This window comes from Wyeomyia smithii, chromosome 3 (assembly GCF_029784165.1).
Source record: "Wyeomyia smithii strain HCP4-BCI-WySm-NY-G18 chromosome 3, ASM2978416v1, whole genome shotgun sequence".
Taxonomy (NCBI): domain Eukaryota; kingdom Metazoa; phylum Arthropoda; class Insecta; order Diptera; family Culicidae; genus Wyeomyia; species Wyeomyia smithii.
In genome coordinates, this window is record NC_073696.1 from 276233371 (window position 1) to 276256698 (window position 23328).

At 40.1% G+C, this 23328-nt stretch overlaps 1 protein-coding gene across 2 annotated transcripts in view; it reads right to left on the bottom strand.

The window, feature by feature from the left end:
• The window catches only part of LOC129727045 (homeobox protein unc-42), a 107278-nt gene extending 88307 nt beyond the window's left edge, over positions 1-18971 (bottom strand). For both annotated transcript variants that reach the window (XM_055684435.1, XM_055684434.1), the window contains exon 1: positions 17579-18971. In XM_055684435.1, the coding sequence (XP_055540410.1) occupies positions 17579-17954 (376 nt within the window). In that variant the 5' untranslated portion in view covers positions 17955-18971. The remainder of the gene's footprint in view (positions 1-17578) is intronic.
• Positions 18972-23328: the final 4357 nt, after the last annotated feature.

Genomic DNA, 23328 nt, shown 5'->3' on the forward strand with positions numbered 1-23328 from the left:
CAGTGAAAGAGCTGAGAAACTGCAAGGCAGCCGGGAAGGATGGCATTCCCGCCGAACTCTTCAAAGTCGGGAGCAAACAGCTGTATCGTGCCATTCATCGGATCATGCTGAGAGTGTGGTCTGACGAAGAATTGCCCTCGGACTGGTTGAAGGGTCTCATATGCCCGATCTACAAAAAAGGCCATCGCCTGGACTGTAGCAATTATCGGGGCATAACTCTTCTCAATACCGTGTACAAAATTCTCTCCCGCATCCTGTTCCACAGACTGAGGCCGTTGCAGGAGACCTTTGTTGACGAGTACCAATGCGGTTTTCGAGGGGGACGCTCCACGACGGACCAAATGTTTACCTTGCGACAAATCCTCGATAAATTTCGAGAATACAACTTGCAGACGCACCATCTGTTCATAGACTTCAGGGCAGCGTACGATTCAGTCAAGAGAAATGAGTTATGGCAGATTATGATTTAACATGGCTTCCTAACAAAGCTGATTAGGCTGATACGTGCCACCCTTGAAGGTTCTACATCAAGCGTCAGGATAGCCGGTGAGATATCGGACTCGTTCGTGACGTTGGATGGTTTGAAGCAGGGTGACGGGCTCATTGGAAGGTGCTATACGGAGGGCTGGTGTGCAGAGCGCCACCATCATTACGAAGTCGCACATGCTTCTCGGTTTTGCGGACGATATCGACATCATTGGTATCAACCGTAGAGCTGTGGAAGAGGCCTTCGGACCTCTCAGGAGGGAAGCTGCGAGACTAGGGCTTGTCATAAACTCTGCCAAAACGAAATACATGGTGGCTGGCAGAGTGCGTGGTAGTCCGTCGGAGGTTGGTGCTGCGGTGGTGCTAGATGGGGAAACATTTGAAGTAGTCGACGAATTTATTTACCTGGGAACATTAGTGACATGTGACAACGAGGTTAGCCGTGAGATAAAGAGGCGGATAGCAGCCGCAAACAGGGCCTTTTACGGACTACGTAACCAGCTAAGGTCCCGCAGTCTGCAAATCCGTACTAAACTTGCACTCTATAAAACACTGATTCTTCCGGTGGCTCTCTATGGCCATGAATCATTGACGCTGGAAGAGGCTGATCTCTTGGTGTTTTTGAGCGTAGAATTTTGCGTTCAATTCTTGGCGTCAAACTAGAAAATGGTGTTTGGCGCAGACGCATGAACCATGAAGTGTACCAGGCATACAAATCGGCGGATATAGTCAAGCGGATAAAAAACGGCAGGCTTCAGTGGGCTGGGCATGTAGCGAGAATGCCGGATGAGCGTCAAGCGAAGGCTATATTTAGCAGGAATCCCGATAGAGGTTGTCGACTTCGGGGTAGACCCCGCACTCGTTGGATGTGTGCTGTCGACGAGGATGCACGCGAAATAGGTGTTAGGGGCGATTGGAGGATAGCAGCCCAAGACCGAGGGGCATGGCGACGTATTCTGGATTCGGCACTGGATCGATAATCGGTCTGTCGCCTTAAAAGTAAGTAAGTAAAGTAAGTAACTCATGGGTTACTATGATTGATGATTCATGAGTAGTTTCGTCAGTGCGATTAAAGGTAAACCCATGAAAAATCGGCAATTTTTGTTCATTTTTTTTACCGCAAACGTTGGAACAGAAAATAATCAAAGAGTATAACAATACTAATACCACATGATGTATTGTGCCGTGTCAAATAAATGTTGTGAAAAAAAAAACTAATACCACATCATCGTAATCGACAAGATAGTGTGAAGTTTTCAACACAATTTTTTTTTCATAGATTCAAGAATGCAGGTTCTCGCCTTTATCTTTATTATTGTTCTACTATCTGGGATTCGATTATCCGGAATATTTTTTTTGCTGTTTGTTTTTAATATTTATTTTGAAATTATACCTTTTCTGTCCTTTCTTTCGATTATCCGTAGTGAAACAATTTTCGACATTCCGGATAATCGAGTCCGACTTGTATTTTGGCCCGAAAATGTGTTCCGCTGAGCAGAAGGTCTGAAAACCCCTGACGTAGAGAGTCAAATTTTCTTTTTATTGGGCATGCGTTTTAATGTCAATACATTTTTATTTATCGTTCTGAACTCGCTGAATCCGTATAAGAGCGATTTGAGTTGTGTGAATAAATTCAATGTGTGTAAGAATTAGCCGGCAACAGTTTACCACGGAATTTTCACAGACATAGTTTTCAAAACTGATTTAGTTGGTATTTGTAAAACTGCTGTACGAGTCATGAGCAAAAAGTAGTATTTCTGATGAACAATTTACACGAAATTTACATTCGATCAAGTGAACAAAAGCCGTCAACGGATCGGCTTACAACAAGAATTTATCGGCTCAACACCACCTTGAACTAACACGGGCCGAACAATGCGATCTAACCACTCATCAGACAATCCGATTAACATCGCAAACAGCCATCGGACACCGCGCAGCCTCGCTCGCCCTCCTGTACCAGTCCTGAATACACTGTAATTGTTTTTAAAGTGTAGTATTACCATCAAATGCGACAAATCTGCCATCTGTTTGCTTTGGGTAAATTTCCCCTTCGCACATCCCGTACAGCGCAGCAAGCGGCGCCGGAAACAAGTGTCCGTAGATTGATTTGCACTCCGGGAGGGCAGACGTAGGAACAGATGATGGGCCCTCCTCGATGCTCTGCGATGTGGGTGAAAACAGCTATGCTTTTTTTTCTGCTTCAAACTGGGCCGAGCCGATTTTTGCTAGTTTGTAGTGCTTGTCCACCCGAAGTAGGCCGCATCCTAATGAGCCACCACCCGAAAAAAAAACAAGCCTACTACGCTGCTGCGCTGTACATGCGGCAAGTGTGTACCTTTTCTGCATGCAAATGGCATAATTTCATGATGAAAATGAATAAATTATATTGCAATGTCTGTTACGTGTCCATCACGACGATTGCGAACTTTGTGCTTCGACGCTGCTGCCTACCGGACTATGGACTATGGGTGGTCACATTTTCCCCCATTTTCCTTGCCACTTTCCAGCAAAAGCTGGATAATGATGATGCCGTGCCATAGGTGTCCACCAGTTTCTGCCGGATGTCATCTGTGTGATGGCGCTTTTCCTAGCTGTCCAAACCGAAACGGATAATGATGACGGATGTGTGCGTCGTGTCAAACCGGGAAATGTCACCACGACAGAGGAACCGAGGCACTGCTTTGCTGTCTCGTTATTATTTATGTAAAGCAGCTCCGCAATTTTATGCTGGGCGCATGAATAATTTAGCAGCATCTATTCGAATTAGCTCAAATGTCACACTTTAAACCGTCCAGGTGAGTATTGTATCCATCCCGAAAGGAAGGAAACCCAACCCGGGATAATTATATGCAAAAAAGGTGGTGGAGAAAGTGCTTGTTGGCCCCAGAAGATAGAGGGTGGACGATCGACCGGCAAAGTGGGCGGATAATGTTTCGGACTCTTTTCCCAAACGATGGACGACGCGCGAGGTGTGTAAGACCGACTTTCACTCTTCACCGGAAACGTGTTCGAGTTGCACCCCGGTCGTAATGATTACCATAATTGAGAAAAATAAATAATTTATTAATAAACGCTGTTGGTTTTGGACCCAGTAAGCTGTGGGCCGACCATGGACCGCAATGTTGGGGGCGCAAGGCCGAAGAAGTAATTAATTACGTCAATGATGCCCACGTTTATCTTTAATTATTGTATTTACATAATTAATAGTTCGCATTACCGGAGAGAAACAGAGAGAAAGAGCGTGGAAATTGTACAAACTGGTGTTGAATTGTTAAAGTTTACAAATAGATTGTCACTCTCTACTGTGCCTTTAAAGCTTTAAAACCCAACCACATTTGCGACCGGAGCGTGTCCGCAATAATTCCACACTAACCATATGGCCGATGCCGGTGCAGAAACTGGAACTGGAATAGAATCCCCTGAGCTCATTATTGTCCGAGGGAAATAATAATAACAAACTGCAGTCTGGACTTACTCAGCCCATCTATTCATCAAGCTACCAGCAGGGCAAGCATGTCAACACTTTTCGATTGCTCTATAATCTCATCCCGAATGAACACGAGAGGAGGACAGGCAGGAAGGCTTTTCCTGTTTTCATATGCCCTTGCTGTGTTCACCTAGTCGAGGTCGTTCCCGTCCCCTAATCTGGTGACATTGTCGACAGCACCCAGGTTGTCTTTTATTCAGGGACGACAGAGAGAAAGAGCTTTATTGATATTTTTGTTACCAGAGTGGTTCGATTGCATTGTAATCAACGTGTAAAAGGAGATGAATAATAAAAAGTCGCACCAGTGCGAGGGCGACGCACAAGTAACAGTGAGGTGATGAGGTTCCGATTCCGAGGAGGGCTTCGACACGGTCACGGGTGACAGATTTCGACTTTGTTCGATGGGTAGTAGAAGGATGGCATAATTAACAAGTGGGTTACAGTAATGATAAGTGGGTGAGTATCAGAACATTTGTTCGCGGTCCTGATTTGCTAATGAGGTGCACTTGAAGTTTATCAGAACACACGGTGAAACTGAACCAGCAATGTTGTATTTGGCATGGGTGCGGAAAAAGGATATTCTGTAGCAGTTTAAAAGAAGGAAGAAAACATGTCAATGTCATGGTGGCTGGGTGCCGAGAGATATCAAACATATTCAATAATCTGTTATTTACCGTTTGTATATATCTAGTTGACTCGGCAAACTTTGCATTCACCCACATTGTATAAAAGTGTTGTATTTCAAATTTCATTTGAACTTAGACAACTCCTGCTTTAATAAAAATGGTATATTCTCATAATATGTTTTAGCTTTGAATTATTTTTAGTTTTTTAAATCTAGTGATTGAAAAAATGGGTGACAACTAGAAATTTGGATTTTTTTGAGGCTCTCTTATTCCACAACAAACACGCTCAGAGAGGAATGAGAGTATGTATATGTAAGCTCTCTCTCTTTCCTCTTTCACGTAAAACGTCCAAAAACAAAAACTTTCCTGAACCACCACTCGACGTAACCCAACGAATCTACCTCAGTGTCGTCCAATCCAAGATTTCTTTTGTGTTTTATGTTCCTTCGGTGCAAATATTACTGGAGATCAACGAACTGCAAACAGTTGATTAGTAGAATCAAGAGATGCATTCAAAAAGTCGACGTGAAGGCCGTACAACGCATACTTGTTCTGGCATCAAAAGAAAGCTTCGTCGGAAAGCCGGGAACAGGCCTATTTCAAAAGGTCAATGATTTTTTTCGTTCAAAATGAATGAATCTTCATGTGAAATAAATCAGTTTTTCTTTAAGTTCATCCACCTTTTTTGACAGCAGTAGAAAAAAAATCCAAATTTTTAGTAGTCACCCGTTATATGGTTTCTATTTTGTTGCATCGTTCTAAGCGCACACAAAAAAATTCGTTTTATTCCTTAAATGTATTCAAGGGGCCATCCACATACCACGTGGACAGATTTTTGACGATTTTTACTCCCCTCCCCACCGTGGACAAATGCCGATATAAGTTCTTTTTTTTGTAAGGACCGTGGACATTACACAACCCCCCCCCCCCAAGCTGTCCACGTGGTATGTGGATGGCCCCCAAACACTTCTAACTGAAACTGATTTTTGGAATGCGTTTTTTGGCTCATAGCCACATGCACCACAACTTGTTTCATTCATATCTCTAGAATTTTACATAAGTCCTAAAAATCTACCCCTCACAGCATTTTCTTAGGGCAATATGACTTTGCCCATAGCAGAAATTCACCAAAAATTATCTACAAATAGTTCAAATAATCATATTGATAGCGGCACCTCCGGTAGAGAGCATTCCACAGTATAGACGGCAGAATGTAACCGGAACTAACTGAACTCAACATAAAAATCTTTAGCATTATTGTCACAACACATGGCTAGCAATCTATCATTTTTATTTAGCACCTACAGTGTCCTCTTCTTGCAAAATACACAAACAAACTCACCACAAAACCGGCACAAACTCACCGAAACCGACTGAAACCAATATTCGAATCCTTTAAGATTCTTTTGGATTTCAGAAAAAAATCAGGATTTGAAAACATAAACTACCAAAATCACAGACATAATGAAAACCATTTGGGAATGTTCTAAACACTGCTTCTACATTTGAAAACTCATCTTTTGAAAGTTACAAGTTTTTGTTCACAACTACCCTGAATATTACTTCAGCTTGAATTTATTGTCTGCCGCGTGTATTCCATTCCAACGTCATAACTGCTATGTTTTTGTAATGATAAAAGAAAAAAATTGGCTTTTCAAGTTTTAAATAATACAACGAATTGATTAGTCTCGATCAATTCCCAGTTCTCAGTAAAAACTTAAAACTGGGTGCTTTCTCTAATAAAATGATTATTTCTACCTAACGCTATATTTGTATTTTGTCTGCGACCCCTCGTTTTAGAGAACATGCTTAAACTATGAAGAAAGAACAATGTTTTCTTTTCGACATCCTAAGACCGGAAGCTAAGTATCCTTTTTGCCTTTCTCCTAGAAAGGTATAGCAATCATTCGAAAAACCGAAGGTATAAAAGTGGTCCCAATGGCCGAATGTTATATACCACTCGACTTCTTTCGACGAACTGAGCATTTTCTGTATGTATGTATGTATGTGTGTATGTGTGTATGTGTGTGTGTGTATGAAAAAAAAGAAAAAAGAAAAAAAAGTTTTTCTCACTCACTTTCCTCAGAGATGGCTGGACCGATTTTTATAAAATTAATTGCAAATGAAAGGTCTAGTTGCGCCATAGGTTGCTATTGAATTTCATTGTAATCGGATTTTTAGTTTAGAGGTTATGTATCAAAATGTAAAAATCATGACACATCAATATCTCAGAAACCACACAACCGATTTTAATAAAATTGGTTTCAAATGATCGGGCTGTCTCCAAAACCCTTAACTTTTGAATTTCGTAATGATTGAACATATGGTTCAAAAGTTATGTAAAGAAAAGTTATCCTGTGGTTGTTTAAACTCACTCATTTTTCTCAAAGATGGCTGAACCGATTTTCACAAAATTAGTGTCAAATGAAAGGTCTAGTTGCTCCATAGGTTGCTATGGAATTTCATTGCAATCGGATTGTAACTTTGTCCGTTGTTCATGAAAATGTGAAATCACATAATGAAAGTAAACATATTGACTTCCTCCTAACGATCACTGGCTAATTAAAAGGTAGAAAAGGTACTCGACTCAGTTAGATGAATCGAGCATTTTCTGCATATAAGCATGTATAGGTGTATATGTTTGTGTGTGGGTGTGTACGTGTGTATGTGCACCTTTTTTCGCACTCACTATTCTCAGAGATGGTCTGACCGAACAGATTTCAATGAAATTGATTGCAAATGAAAGGTCTAGTTGCCTTATAAGACCCTATTGAATTTTATTGTAATCTGATTTCTAGTTTAGAGGTTATGTATCAAAGTGTAAAAATCACGAAACATCAATATCTCAGAAACCACACATCTGATTTGATCAAAATTAGTTTCAAATGAACGGGCTACCTTAAAAACCCTTAACTTTTGAATTTTATGAAGATTGAACATGTGGTTCAGAAGTTATGGAAAGAAACGTGTTCTGGAGACTATTTAATCGCACTCATGTTTCTAAGAGATGGCTGGCCGGATTTTTATAAAATTAGTGTCATATGAAAGGTCTTATTGCACCATAAGACCCTAATGATTTTTTTACAAACGGGTTATTACTTTGCCTGTTATGTTTAAAAATGGAAATCCAGCTAAGAAAAGAAACATATTCCAAGACAACTTACTTGGACTCACTCATATTTCTCAGAGATGGTTGACCCGATTTCCACAGAATTAGTATCAAATAAAAAATCTACCTACCTCATGACACCCTATTGAATTTTGCAGTAATCGGACTGTAACTTCGTCTGTAATGTATCGAAATGTGAAAATCACCAAACTTCATTATTTTAGAAACTACACAACCGATTTGAACAACATTGATATCAGAAGAACGGGCTGGTTAAGGGTTAACTGATGAATTATGATTGAACACGTGGTTTCAAAGTTTGGCTGCCCCATACGTTACCTTTTCATTTGATTGTAACCAAACTTAAGCAAGCGTTATGTTTTATTTGTAAAACAACGAAAGTCTATTATCTCAAGTATTACACGACTTATTTGAACATAACTAGTGTCATACAAATGAGTCATCTCTCAAACTTACAAATAACAAACTTCATAACAATTTGATATGCTGTTTAAAAGTTTTAGAAAGAAAAGAAATTCAAAGACTATTCAACACTTCACCTGCTACGATTAATATATATGGCCTCAACATGATTTAAATGTGGTATCGTACTATCTGAACGTTCCCGGCATCGCTCGTGATTAAATTGTTCGAAATTAAGAGTCATTGCTTTTATTTCGCTATTTCTTAAGTACTAACATTACGTCAAATTTCATATTTTATACTTTAATTACAACATCAATATTTTTGAACCCAAAGAGTGGATAAACATTTATTGGATTTAAGCATTCATGTAAATCTATTTTTACAAATAATAAGTCTGACCGCTAGGTGGATTAATTTAGGTTTTTATTGCATGGTAATACATGTTTGAAATTATGGCACATTCCAGAAATACATAATTGTCGTTACAAACTAAGAGGCGCAGCAACGCGGGCTGGGTATCATCTATTTTATAGATATAGAAAAAGAAGAAGAAGATTTATCGCAAGAATTTCGCAAATCAACGTTATGCGTTGAAACATTTACATTGGACATGGTAATGATCTATCGTAGTAGTTTTTGCGAGGTAACCAGTGCAGTTATTAGCTAACGGGTGACAACTGAAATTTTGTTGCTCTCCAGTTGTTTTTGCACACCAAGGAACATGAAATCATACAGAAATCTTCGACAGGACTGTTCTGAAGCAGATTCGTTGGATTGGGTAAAGAAAGTCCGGGAACAAATTGCATCACAAAAAAATTGGTATTTTCCACTCATTCAACCAATCGCCTTCTAACCTTCAGGTAGTAAAATAAAACAGGATATTTTATATATTTTTTGCCTTTCTCCTAGAAAGGTATAGCAATCACTTGCAAAACCGAAAGTAAAAAAGTGCTCCAAAGGGCCGAATGGCATATATCACTCGACTCAGCTCGACGAGCTGAGCATTTTCTGTATGTGTGTGTGTGTGTATGTGCAGATTTTTATTCTGGCTGATTTCCAGAAACCGGAAGTTGCCATCTTACGATCTAAAATGTTGCCTAAGGTCGATTATGGATCATATTTGTTACCTCTTAAAACATCCACATGCTAAATTTGGTTCCATTTACTCGGTTAGTTCTCGAGATGTGCAGAAATTTGTGTTTCATTTGTATGGAACCCCTCCCTTCCAGAAAAGGGAGTGGCGTCCAACTATTATGGACATATTTGTAACCCCTTAAACCATCCACATGCCAATTTCGGTTTAATTTGTTTGGTTTGTTCTTAAGTTGTGCAGAAATTTATGTTTCATTTGTATGGGATCCCTCCCTTCCAGAAGAGGGAGGGGTCTCAAACTATCATAGGAATCTTTATTGGCACCAAAAATCCCTAAACAAATTTTCACGTCGATCGACTTGGTAATTTTCGAGCCTATTTGGATCAGACAGACAGGCAGACAGACCGGACTGCATTTTTATATGTATAGATTACAACATCAATATTTTAGAACCTATTATATGTATAGATTACAACATCAATATTCAAGAACCTAAAGAGTGAATATATATTCTATTTTTACAAATAAAAGTTTGAATGAGGATTAATTTAGGTTTTTCTATTTATTATAGATTGTTTTTATTATAGCTTATTATATTATTTGTGAATGAAATGATACCCTCTTCCTATAAATATTATGTAAACATGATATACTTTTGTTTTCACAGAATTTATATTACGCTACACAATTGGCCTGGCCAATGAAAAAAAAAAAAAAAAATGGAAATCATTTCTGCCTTTCTCCTAGAAAGGTATAGCAATCACTGGAAAAACCAAAGATATAAAAGTGCTCCAAAGGGTCGAATCTCGTATATCAATCGACTTAGTTTGACGAGCTGAGCATTTTCTGTATGTGTGTGTATGTGTGTGTGTATTGTGTATGTGTGTGTGTATGTAACGCTCTCCCAATCTCACTCGATTTTCTCAGAGATGGCTGGGCAGATCTTCATGAAATTAATTGCAAATGAGAGGTCTAGTTGCCCCATAAGACCCTATTAAATTTCATTGCAATCGGATTTTTAGTTTAGAGGTTATGTTTAAAAATGTGAAAATCACGAAACATCATTATCTCAGAAACTACTCAACCGATTTTAACAAAATTGGTTTTAAATGAACGAGCTACTTAAAAAACCCTTAACTATCGAGATTCATGAAGATTGGACGTGTGGTTCAGAAGTTATTTAAAGAAACGTGTTCTGAAGAGAGTTTAATCTCACTCATGTTTCTCAGAGATGGCTGAACCGATTTCCACAAAATCAGTGTCATTTGGAAGGTCCAATTACCCCATGAGACCCTATTGATTTTTTTTGCAATCGGACTATTACTTTACCTGTTATGTTTAAAAATGTGAAATCCAGCTATGAAAAGAAATATATTCCGAAGACTACATAAACTCACTCACTTTTGATGATTGAACCGATTTCTACAAAATTAGTGTCAAATGAAAGGTCTAGCTGCCTCATAACACCCTATTAAATTTTGCTGTAATCGGACTGTTACTTCGTCTGTAATGTATCGAAATGTGAAAATCACGAAACTTCATTATCTCAGAAAGTACACAACCGATTTGAACAATATTGGTATCAAATGAACGGGCTAGTTAAAGGTTAATTGATGAATTTTATAGTGATTAAACACGTGGTTCAAAAATTGTGAAAAGAAACATGTTCCGGTGACTTTTCAAATTCACTCGTTTTCCCAAAAATGGCTGAACTAAATTCAACAATCTTAGTGTCAAATGAAAAGTTTGGCTTTCCTATAGGTTCCCATTTTATTTGACTATAATCGTATTTTATTCCAACCGTTATGTATTGAATCTACTATATAAAAATGAAATTCCGTAACGCTTGATCTTATTGATATTATTCCCTCCGTCTCTGTGGTGTACAGTAATCATCATGATTTAAAATCGTTCTAAATCAGAAAAATAAGCGGTGACATAAAGGTTTTTAAACCGGAAAATGTTCGCTGATGTTCAGGAAAGACATTAGAGAAAAAATAATAGGAATCTGATTACTAAAACTTGAGATATTATTCACAAAACTACGTAAAACATGCAAAGTTATGACTTTTCAAGCTGAATTTGCCTCTAAATCAAAATTCAAAGCGATGACATGTGATTCTTTTTTCATTAAAATGTTTGTTACTTTCAGGAAAGACATTCGAGGAAAAATAATTAGTATCTGATTACTAAAACTTGAGATATTATTCAAAAAACTACGTAAAACATGCAAAATTGTGACTTTTTACACTGAATTTACCTCTAAATCAAAATTCGAAGCGATGACATGACTTTTTTTTTAATTAAAATGTTTGGGAATGTTCAGGAAAGACATTTGAGAAAAAATAACACGTATCTTATTGCTAAAAGTTGACATACTACTCAAAAAACTACATATGTTCGAAACATTTTTGAAGATGATTTTCTGCATGCAAAGAAACACCTTGAAATACTCTCTTTGATTTTTTTGAAAAATATATAATACATGCAAAACTTTGACTTTTTAAGCATAAGCTCGAATCGCATCTAAATCAAAATTCAAAACGATGACATGTGATTTTTCTTTCAATAAAATGTTCGTTGTTTCTTCAACATTTCCAAATATTTTTTTGCAGAAAAATCCATGTTTTGAATCAGTGCGAGTCGAGCATAAAAAAATTACATTTCTGATGTATTCGTAGATTTGTGAATAGTAACACATTACGGGATTCGGTTTACTTTTTTACCTTTACCCAAACTAGATCTTGGAACATTTAGCTGGGGGAAAGGTCCCATTTCATTGGTTTGAACATAGATTAAGAGGCGACTTAAGCCTTGAAAGTCATTTTTTATTTTCTACATAGTTTTGTGGATTGAAGCACAATTGTTAGTTATCAGATAACCTTCACTACTTCTAAAGTGGTATTTGGCCAACCATTTCAATAATTCCGAAAGTGGAACTCCATACGTCGTTTGGAAATCCGATATGGCGACTTCCAGTTTATGTGTGTTCTGTTCTCAAAGTATTGAAGTATTTAAAGTGATGATGAACGTATAAGATGTGAAATATTTTTTAAGTAAGTTGTGCTAAAGCAGTAATGAATTATAAAAAATGATTCTTAAATTCAAAACCTTTGATCCCGAGCATCGCCGGGAACGTTCAACTAGTTGTTAATAAATCAACGAACTTCTATTATCTCAAAGATTACACGACTTGTTTGAACATTACTAGTGTCATACGAACGAGTCATCTCTCAAACTCACAAATAACAAATATGGAGGTAGTTCGGCTTTCTCGGTCTTGGGAATCAAACGAATGAATAGTGTTTATCCTAACGTTTCGACCTTTGATTTAGGCCTTTTTCAAAGGTTACTATAATTTAAAATAAAATCAATACATATACTAACAACTACCAAAAACATGAACTTACACTCTAGTCAGTCGGTACAAACCGTATATGTTTGTTTAAATAGGCCAATCTAAACCGACGAATTAATTTAGTATATGTATTGATTTCATTTTAAATTATAGTAACCTTTGAAAAAGGCCTAAATCAAAGGTCGAAACGTTAGGATAAACACTGTTTAGTCGTTTGATTCCCAAGACCGAGAAAGCCAAACCACCTCCATACCAATCATTCCGGTCGTATATTCATTCCACAAATAACAAATTTCGTAACAATTTGATATGTGGTTCAAAAGTTATGGAAAGAAAAGAAATTCAAAGGCTATTTAAAACTATACCTGCTTTGATCAATATATGTGGCCACGATATAATTTAAATGTGGTATCGTACCATTTGAATGTTCCCGGTATCGCTCGTGATTGAATTGTTCGAAATTAAGAGTCATTTATTTTATTTCGCTATTTATTGAGCATTTACATTACGTCAAATTTCCAATTTTATACTTCTATTACAACATCATTATTTTAAAACTCAAAAAGTGAATACACATTTATTGGATTGAAGCGTTCATGTAAATCTATTTTTACAAATAATAAGTTTGAATGAGAAAGGCTGGGTCTGACCGCTAGGTGGATTATTTTTTTATATGAGCCGTTGTGAGCAAACGTGGTGCATGTGCCATTAAGTAAATTTTACAGGAGACGCGATAAACGAAAATACTCAAATAGTAAATTATTTTCAACAATTTTTTCCAACATAACTGCACTAAATCATTGCTGGAAAGGTTTCGAGGGAGAGGAATGGTGCATGAAAGCATGACGAGTTCATCGAAATGATCTTGATGTTATTCAGAAACATGCTGACTCAATTGGATTCGTTCTATCCCGCCTGAATCCCCACGACATTGCTGTTCTATTTGGAGATTATAACCACCGAGAGCTACATTGGGTACCTTCGAAAAGCAGTGGCCTTGTTGTTGGTACAAGTAGATCACGTTCAACCGCAGCTGGAAGTGCTCTGTACGACGCATTTTGTTTTAACGGTTTGACGCAAGCAAATCCTGTCAAAAACGCTCGTACTAGAACTCTCGACCTAGTGCTGGTGAACGAGCCAGCGCTTCAGAACTTTTCTGATGGAGGCCGACGTCCCTATGGGGAGAATTGACCCGGATCATCCCGCTCTGGATGTGACCGTGACGGAAGCAGTGCCTATTACACTTGAATTAGCTCCACAACATCGTGAATTCAATTTTAAGCAGGTTGATAACGATGTGTTGAAATAAGCGTTATCAGCAATTGACTGGCAATTCATCGATTCGCAAGAGGATCTGACAGACATTGTCGACATGTTTACCGCAACGATTCGAATAGTAATTGAAGCTCATGTTCCACTGCAACGACCGCCGATGAAACCTGCTTGGGCTAATTTACATCTCCGTGAGCTGAAGCGCCGTAGACGAGCTGCTCAACGAAACTATCAAACAAATCGCACGTTTCTAGCAAAGCAACGGTTCAAACTCGCAAGCAACACATACAAATTTTACAATCAATTCCTGTACTCTCGTTACATTGAGCGAACTCAAAGAAGTTTACGTCGACATCCAAAAAAGTTCTGGTCTTTTGTTCGTTCTAAACGAAAAGAAAATGGATTACCAGCTTCCGTGTTCCTCGGTGATTTGTCTGCTAGCACAGCTTCTTCTAAATACGAATTATTTGCTGAGCATTTCAAAGCCGCTTTTTCGTCTTCAGTTGCTATGCCAGATCAGATTGACGCTGCAATACGCGATACTACGCAGGAGAGTTTCGATTGTGGAGTTTTCCAAGTGAAAGAAGCGCACGTTTTGAGTGCAATTAGAAAGCTGAAACATTCCACTTGTCCTGGGCCAGACGGAATCCTGCCATCTTTGTTGAAAAACTGCTCGAACGAACTGGTGGCGCCTCTTGTAAAGCTGTTTAAACTTTCTCTGCAACAAGGGTTGTTTTCTACTAGTTGGAAAAATTCATTGCTTACACCAATACACAAAAAAGGGGACAAGTGCAACATTGCAAATTACCGAGGAATTGCATCATTATGTGCTTGTTCCAAAGTTTTCGAAATAGTCGTCAGAACAGTGCTGTTTTCATCGTACAAAAACTATATTTCTAGTGACCAACATGGTTTTTATCCTAAGAGATCCGTCACAACCAATCTATCACAGTTCTCTTCGCTGTGTTCTCACTCAATGGACGCGGGAATGCAAGTGGATGCTGTACACGGACTTCAAGGCTGCGTTCGATCGTGTTAATCACGACATCCTTCTACGAAAGCTGGATAAACTGTGGCTCTCCGCCATGCTCGTGAGATAGTTTCGTTCGTACCTGACCGGCAGAGTTGTATGTGTCAGTCACATTTCGAACCATTTACAACGTCTTCTGGAGTGCCGCAAGAAAGCAATCTGGGTCCACTTTTATTCTCACTGTTTATTAACGACGTTGCTACAATTTTACCGCGAGGTACACGACTCCTTTTCGCAGACGATGTAAAAATCTTTCGGATATTAGCCTGTCTTGGAGACTGTTAGGAACTACAAAAGTTGCTTGATGCTTTCAGTGATTGGAGCAACCGTAATCTTTTTACCCTGTGTGTAGAAAAATGTCATGTGATTACCTTCAGCAGAACGCTTCAATCAATTAGCTTTCCATACAGCTTGTCTGGGCAAGCTCTACAGCGGGTAAGCCAAGTTAAAGATCTTGGCGTAATTTCGGATAGTCAGCTTACATTCCGGGCACACTACGAAGATGTCATTTCAAGAGCCAACAAGCAACTAGGATTTATTGTTAGAAATGCCGGTGGATTCCGCGATCCACGAACTTGTTCGGGGGACGCCACCGATTCATTAAAAATTTGCTGAAATTGCTCGGCAAACAGGTTGCATTTTTCATGTTCATTGTTAGCTACATTGTTGCCCAGGAACATAGAAGTAGGCAAACCCCTTTCCTTGCGTTTTGTATTCACAAATGACCAGAATTGTTTCGGGTGTACGCGAAGATTGCTTTGTATGCGCCTTACATACCTATTATACAAATAGCGGTTGTAGTTTCGATATTGACAGCTGGCAGTGGTGAACTGATTTCTGTTATAAGCAGAACGATAACAACAATATTTCCGCAGCGCAGCTGATCGCAATCGCTTAAGCGTGCGTAGTCGTGGATTCGACCATGGTGGCTTTCGTGGCGGTTCAAAGAATGGCACTGTTTGGGCGAGCACACTTTCCAGCGTACTACTGAAAGAATTAACTGCATTGTCGATACTAATGGATGGTTCCAATACAGCATTCCAGTTTATCTCCGCAAGAGCCGCAGTAAGTGTGGCGTAGTCAGCACGTCGAAAATTCAAAGCCCTAAGTTCCGAAGGCTCGTCGTACACTATTGTCGAGGAGAGGTTTAACGAAAGAACGATAGCAGGATGAACAGCTTCAAGCTCGACCAGCGGCTCGTGTGCAGCAGATACAGAACAAATTGGCAAAGTTTCATCATTTACTCATACAAGATCCAGCAAACGTTCGTTATCAATCAAAATATTGTTGACTTGTGTCAGACCATGCCAGTAGAGTCCATTGAGAAGAGAACAGCAATAAGCGGGCATATTAGAATGCAGCGTGTCCACTGAAGGGTGACCATTGTCCGAGATAAACCAACGCAAACCAGATTGGTTGTAGTCTCCAAAAAGTAAAGCAGGAGTTTTAAGTTGTAAGCGGGATAGTACCATGCCTATCGAGTCAATGTGCTGTTGAATCACCTGAGAATCGGACTTTCGATCAGGGGGTATGTATACGACACCAATACTAATGTCGCTATTTGCCGTTTCCACTATCACCCACAACTGCTCGACAGTGTTGAAAACAGGTGCAGGATCGATGCGACAACTCAACTCCACTGAAACAGCTATTAAGACACCTCCGCCTCGCGTCTTTTGGCTGTTCAGATGAGATCGGTCGTTCCGGAAAACTGTGTAGCGGTTCCCAAAAAGTTGCGCTGAGAAGATACGGTCATCGAGCCAATGATGCATTCCCAATTTACTAGGTCCATAACTCTGCCGACCGTGCTTGGGAAAGCAATCTTATAACGACCAATCAGAGGTCGAATTTTGTGTTTTGACAAGGCTTAAGAATTTTCAATAGTACAATAGTTTGAATAATAAAATTGCAATTTCATGCATTTGGTAGGAATCTTAGAAGATTTTCTAATCGATTGTTGCAAAAACGAAGGAAATCCATCGAAAACTAACCGATTTATTAGCATTTGAAATTGGACATTTTCTCACTTTTTTCAGTTTTAGATTTTCATTTCGCATCCCTATGTAGCCGAACTTCCTGAGAGAAGTATTCTACTTCAAAACATTGTATAGAAATGTGCTTGCGAAAATACGACGGCAGCCGCCGCGCATCCAACGCCTGCTTCGATTTCCATTTCTGACATCTGTCGATCTGAGACCCCACCGAGTTCAATCGGGTTTTGCAAATGCTGTACACTGAATGATTTTCAAGGTAAATTTAGCTTAAAAAAAAACATCAAAGCTGATAATGATGATGATCGTCATCGTTGGTCGTCAAACAATAGCGTGACAATAAACGTTCCACCACCGGACGGACAACAAAAACTCGCACCTTTTAACTCCATTCATCGCATAAATCAACACAATTTACCGCCAAATGACCATCGCCGCACAATAAGTTAGTCTCATTATTGGACGGATTATCTGCGGAAATCCGAGAGAACACATTGCTAGGGGAACATGCGTACTCCCACGTGACAGAAAAAAAAGAATGAGCCACAGTTAATCCCGAACGCGTGCGGCCACTTATTGTAACCGACGGGGGGTGTCACAACAATTGTCTGCTAATCCGTTTTCCAAAAAAGCACAGCAGATGGAATCTTCCGGCGGTGGCGGCGACGGCAAAAGCAAATTGGAAAATTGAACTCACCTGTCACTGATGCGTTGTCGGACAATCGATTCGGCGGTGTATGGGCAGGCGTGTGATGATGGTGATGGTCACTGATTGGCGTTCCTGCTAATCCACCATATAGGGCACTGAAATCCTCCGGTGTGCTGCTGCACTTTCGCTGCATTGGTTTGTCCGAGGAACCTTGACCACCGCCGGGTGTTCGGTTGTCCTGCGATAATCCTAGTAGGCGATTCTCGTGGGATCCGATTCCCATAAGTCTGTTGTCCTGTAGTGACATGAATTTGCTATCCTGTGCGTTGTGCTGCAAGTTGCCATGTGACAGCGTATGATCATCGAGTAGGCCTTGCTGTAGTCCCAGCAGGCCACCCACCAGATTTGGTCGAAGGTCGTCCATTAGTTTGCCTTGTCCACTGGTGCCGCACGTGCTTCCGGTGAAGTTCAGCTGCCGGCTAAAGATCGCCGGAAAGATGTTGAACTGTTGCGAGTCCGGACTGGCCGGGCTTAGTCCTGCGAGAGAAGACGAATGAGCTCCGGATGAAGTTGCACTTCCTGCACTAGTGCCACCACCACCACCACCACCAATACCAGCAGGGCCGGAATCGGCACAGCTGTTTTTGAAATCCAACTTGGAGCCGAGCGGGTTGTAATGGCCTGCCGTCGATGAATGCTCCCTATTCACCGGTGCACAACAATCCGACGGTAGATACAGCTTGAAGTCGGTGTTCGGTACAAACTGTTGGAGTTTTAACCAAATTTATCCTACTCTTCGGGGCAGGAGGAGGGATCCGTTTTCCGTTGTAGAGTTTTAGTGTACAAAACAGTCGATTGTTGTTAATCCATACTGCGAGTGGATCAAATTTTCGAATATTGTTAATCCTCACTGAAACACACACATGAATCACGAAGTCACAAAATCACTCAAAACTTTAAAATCAACACAACACTTAAATTCGATTTTCAGCTTACTGCGCTCCAGTCACGATTCATCAAAAGCTCAACAAATTTTCCCTTTCAGCGTGTCGTCAAGGTTACCATCGAAGTTCGCCACTACCCGCTAGTATCCCGGCTGATCGTAATCATCTGAGACATATCGAATTAATTTATGGAAATCTCAAGTAGATAATAGTATCACTTCAATTCAGTTACGTATATTTTTATCAGGACCTCCTTTTGATGGTGCCGCGCGTCGTCGCTCTGTCTCGGGACGTCCTAGCAGGGCTAGGGTAGGTAGGATAGGATGTTCGTATATGTGTGATTCCCTCGGAACCAGGACACTACTGAGTCGAGTTTTAGAGTAAAGTTGGACGATTTTTTCGAGATTTGAATTCCCGCGACCGGCTGCCGTCGTTGGCGTCGTCGTCGTAGCACGATGCAAGAGTCGATCGGACTGAAAATGAAATGCTGGAAAGTAACAAAATTAATATCATCTGATGTCGACGCCGCTCTGCTATACCAGCACGAATCAGTTCCCGACTCGGTAGGGATCCTGGTGCCGCTGTGGGTGGGAGGAAGGGTGGTTGGTTGGCAGGATATGTTTATCCTTCGCTTACCAAGCTGATGGCCGATCAGAAGCAAAGTAGCGTAGAAGTAGAAGAGGGACCAGTCGGAATATGCTTTATCTATGCTTTGCGGCTAAGGGATGAAGAGTGAAAGAGTGCACCACAGATTCGAGCTGAAACGATGCAAGTGTGTGTAACAGGAGAAGCTACTGCTGTTATCCTTATTGCGCTCTTCAGGTTAGGGTGGGATGGCAGTTGCAACGGTTGCTTGGATCATGCGCCTGCGAGGTTTTTCAATGTGTGTGAAAGTGACAGAGAGGAAAGAATCCTCTGGAGGAGAACTGTCCTGACGTAAAAAATTGACCAATCATTTCAAGCTAATGTATGGCTTGGGTTGCCAGGGTAACAACACACGGTGTGCTTCGATGAGGACGTGATGCGTGTGTTGGTGGTTTGTAGTGTTTTGTAGCAAGCGCCCAGTGCTAGTGGGTGGATGACGGACGGAGGAGAACGATAAGGCATAGAGAGCTAACCGTAACAAAATGGTGGTTTATTCTTGCCAACGGCGCTTCGGGTTATGCTGTGCCGTAGTCTAATTTGAAAAATAATATATTTGTTTTGTTATCCCGATATTCCTTGTGCCGTCTACGCGCGGGAGTCGCCGTCTCCCGGGGATGATGAGATAGGAATATAGATTGAAAAATAAATATGAACCGGTGTTCGGTCGATGTGCCTTTCGAGGGATGGCGATGATAACTTCGACATCGATCCACCCGCTGACGGCGAACGGTCCCGGAATGAGAGGCTGGAAGTGGTTTGACAGTCGGACTAAGCTGTTCATCCAGGGAACAAAATTTCATATCCGAGTGCCGTTTAGCGTATCACGCACAAACCCGATAAGGATCGATTTAATTAGATTTGTATTATCCTAAATTCAACTGCGGATAACCCATCTCGATTCCATACGCCGGTACATACGCTCATCGGCTGGAAATTGTTCCTTCTTTTCTAGAACCGATGCTTGAAATGAGTTTTTTTATTTCACATTTCAAATTTCAGCTGCTTGCATTGCGCGCCCGAAGGTATACTACAATACATATTCATATCTGCCTAGGAAGAGAGCGGGTGGAAAAAGCGTCGTACTCTGTTGTGTCTATCAAACTGTATTTTTTTTCTGCTCCCCATTTTTCCGTCGGTGGCCCGATAGTGATGGTGGTGGTGAAGCCGCTGGTGTTGCTGCTTCTGGCTGTCCTGGCCCATAACTGCGAGATAGGAATGATAATTGATTTAAAGGCTTTATCCTTCGCCTCTCCCTCACTGTCACTGTCTCTTTCTCTTTCAGTTAGCCAGCCACCGTCCGACGTGTGGCGAAAACTGTTCTCCCTCATTCAGGTCGATGTTGCTGGTTTTTAGTTGTACGGTGTGGTCGGTTCTATTACAGTTTGGCGAAGCCGCCGGTTCAGGTCACATTCACAACGGATCGAACCCGGGAGCTGACACTCTAGTCGTTTATGAGGTGAGGAAGTGGGATTTACCGTCGGCTCGTCCTTGCCGACGTTGTTGTCGCGTGATGAATGTTGATGATGATATTTCTAATGATCCGAAACGGAGCGGGCAGTTTTCCACTTCGTGTCGGTTTAACTTTCTTTCGCGATGGTTGTGGCGTAGGCTGCTCTGCCGGGATGGAGCTTAAAGACCAATCGGGCCACCGACCGACGGAAGCGTGGAGGTCGTCTAAACAGATCATAACGAAATTTAACCAATTCAATATCGTTCACGTTTTGAGCTGATCGTTCCGATGGAAAGCCGCCCAGTGGGTGGATTGCAATCGTTGTGTGCTTTAAATTGGAGAATTTTTGTTGAAACTTTTCCTTTAACATGTGCTTTGTGATTGCTTCCACGAAAAATTCTTATGATTGGTTTTGTTAGAAAAGTTTAGTTTGATAATGGTGATTTCATAAGATTTGCAGCTGTATCATTTCACTGGAGTTAAAAACATTTGTTTTGTCTTTACACAAATATGATATCAGAAATATCAAATTCATTTTCTTTACAAATTTACTATACACACAGACAGATTTAATACGTTTCTGGTTGCCTAAGCCACACCGAAAATTTTAATTGTATTTCAATTTGTTTTGGTAGTAAACGGCTTTTTAAATACGTAAATGTAAACACCCTTTTAAAGATGTAAATTGTAATTTTATTGTTCTTTTTCTTGGTATTTGCCAAGTAAAAATTAAACTAACCATTAGCGGTATACGTCTGACTTTTTCCTACAAAGTCGAGGATAAAATTCCATGCATGTCAAGGAATATAGAGGCGGTCCTTAAGAAGGGTAATTATTTATCAAGCGTGTCATTCGTAACACCCATGAATATAGATCTATTTACGTACGAATGTGTTAGTGCCACTTGTTGAATTGAAAATATTTACAAATCGCTCTTTTGTTTGCAATGCTATGTTTTTAGCAGCTGGATAAATATTCAGTTGAACACTTATAATATGTTTTAAACTCGTTTCTAAATAAATTTTTTGTTCGTGATCAGGAATCGGAAGAAGCTGCTGAACATAATCTAACAAAAATGGTAAAAAGTGACAAAAAGTCGCAGCAACGAAATGCGATGATTTACAGTTTGGAGGAAACGAAAGCAACTTTACACGGGTTTACACGTTTACTGGTGTGCGTAGGTAAACAGTCATTTAGCTTCATTGGTTGCAGGATAATATTACTGCACATTAGGGGGGGTGACATTCAAGGGTCTGGGTGTGACATCAAATTTAACCCCCCGGATGTCACCCAGTCAAGGCCTAAACACAATGGATACGTTGCGGCTGCGTTTGTGGCAATTTGACAGTTAGCCCATACATTTTGTGTCAAATTAACATCAACGCTACGCAAACGTATCCATTGTGCTTGGGCCTTTACGCTACGCCACTGTCCGTTACTAACGATCAGTCGTTTATTGATTGAACCTAGATTTAAGATAGATCTTTTGTTCTATTTTCAGTAGTTCTATTGCAATGATTTTGCCTCTAAAACATTTTGTCAAGCTCTTCTAAAAGTAGCGAATTCTCTGGAGCATCCATTGATGTAAAAAACAAACTATTAAGGTGAAACTTCGTGCTCGAATTTTACCCGAATTTTGCATGATCATTCTTTCGAAAATCATTAAAATTACGTGTGTGAAACTTTAGATTGTTTGCACCGGTAACGCATGCAGAGAGTAGCAATTCAAGCGTTATTTATTAGCCGGAAGTTTTTTACGCTCAAAATCCTAACCTAACCTCAAAATTGTACAGTAAAAAGCCACCATCCAGTTTCACTTTAATCTCAGTTTTGTAACAAGTTGACTATACCCCAACACTCTCAATTATGGCCTACTCGTATATTAAGATTGGTTTATATAATTTTTTACTGTTTAATAATTTCGTCGCAATTACAAATATTTAGGATGCAGCTACTTAATTTAAGTTGTCTTGCTGTTTTACAAAGTCTTTAAATGTTGTCAGATTGGTTGCAGATACTTGATAATTGTGATTATGCATTATGATAGTCGTAATACGTCAGACGTGAAGATGTTTTTTGAAGTAGAATACTCCTCTCAGGAAGTTCGGCTACATAGGGATGTGAAATGAAAATCTAAAACCGAAAAAAGTGAAAAATATGTCCAATCTCAAATGCTAATAAATCGGTTAGTATTCGATGGATTTCCTTCGTTCTTGCAGCAATAGATTGGAAAACCTTCTAAGATTCTTCCCAAAATAAGATAATTGTAATTTTATTATTCACACTATTGTACTATTGAAAATAGTCAAGCCTTGTCAAAACGAAAAATTCAACCTCTGATTGGTCGTTATATGCTTGCTTCCCAAGCACGGTCGACAGGATCATATACCTTGCAATTGAAAACATGCTATTTGGCCTATATAAGAGCCTGTTTCAGCCGGAGCCGCTCATAATAGTTCTAGACAGCGACAACAGCAGTCGTCCTTCCTTAGCAGCAGCACTAGCCCTGTGGTTGGTCACCACGTCTCAGGAGCAGCGCGGTTTTTCTCAGCGTGTGTACAGCGACAACAGCAGTCGTCCTTCCTTAGCAGCAGCACTAGCCCTGTGATTGGTCACCACGTCTCAGGAGCAGCGCGGTTTTTCTCAGCGTGTGTCGCCAGACAGCCATTATTCCCCCCGTGTTGGGGCAGAATGAAGATTGCCATCAGGAAATCCAATTTTGGAAATCAAAATGCCTTTTTTAAGGCAAATAAACAAGT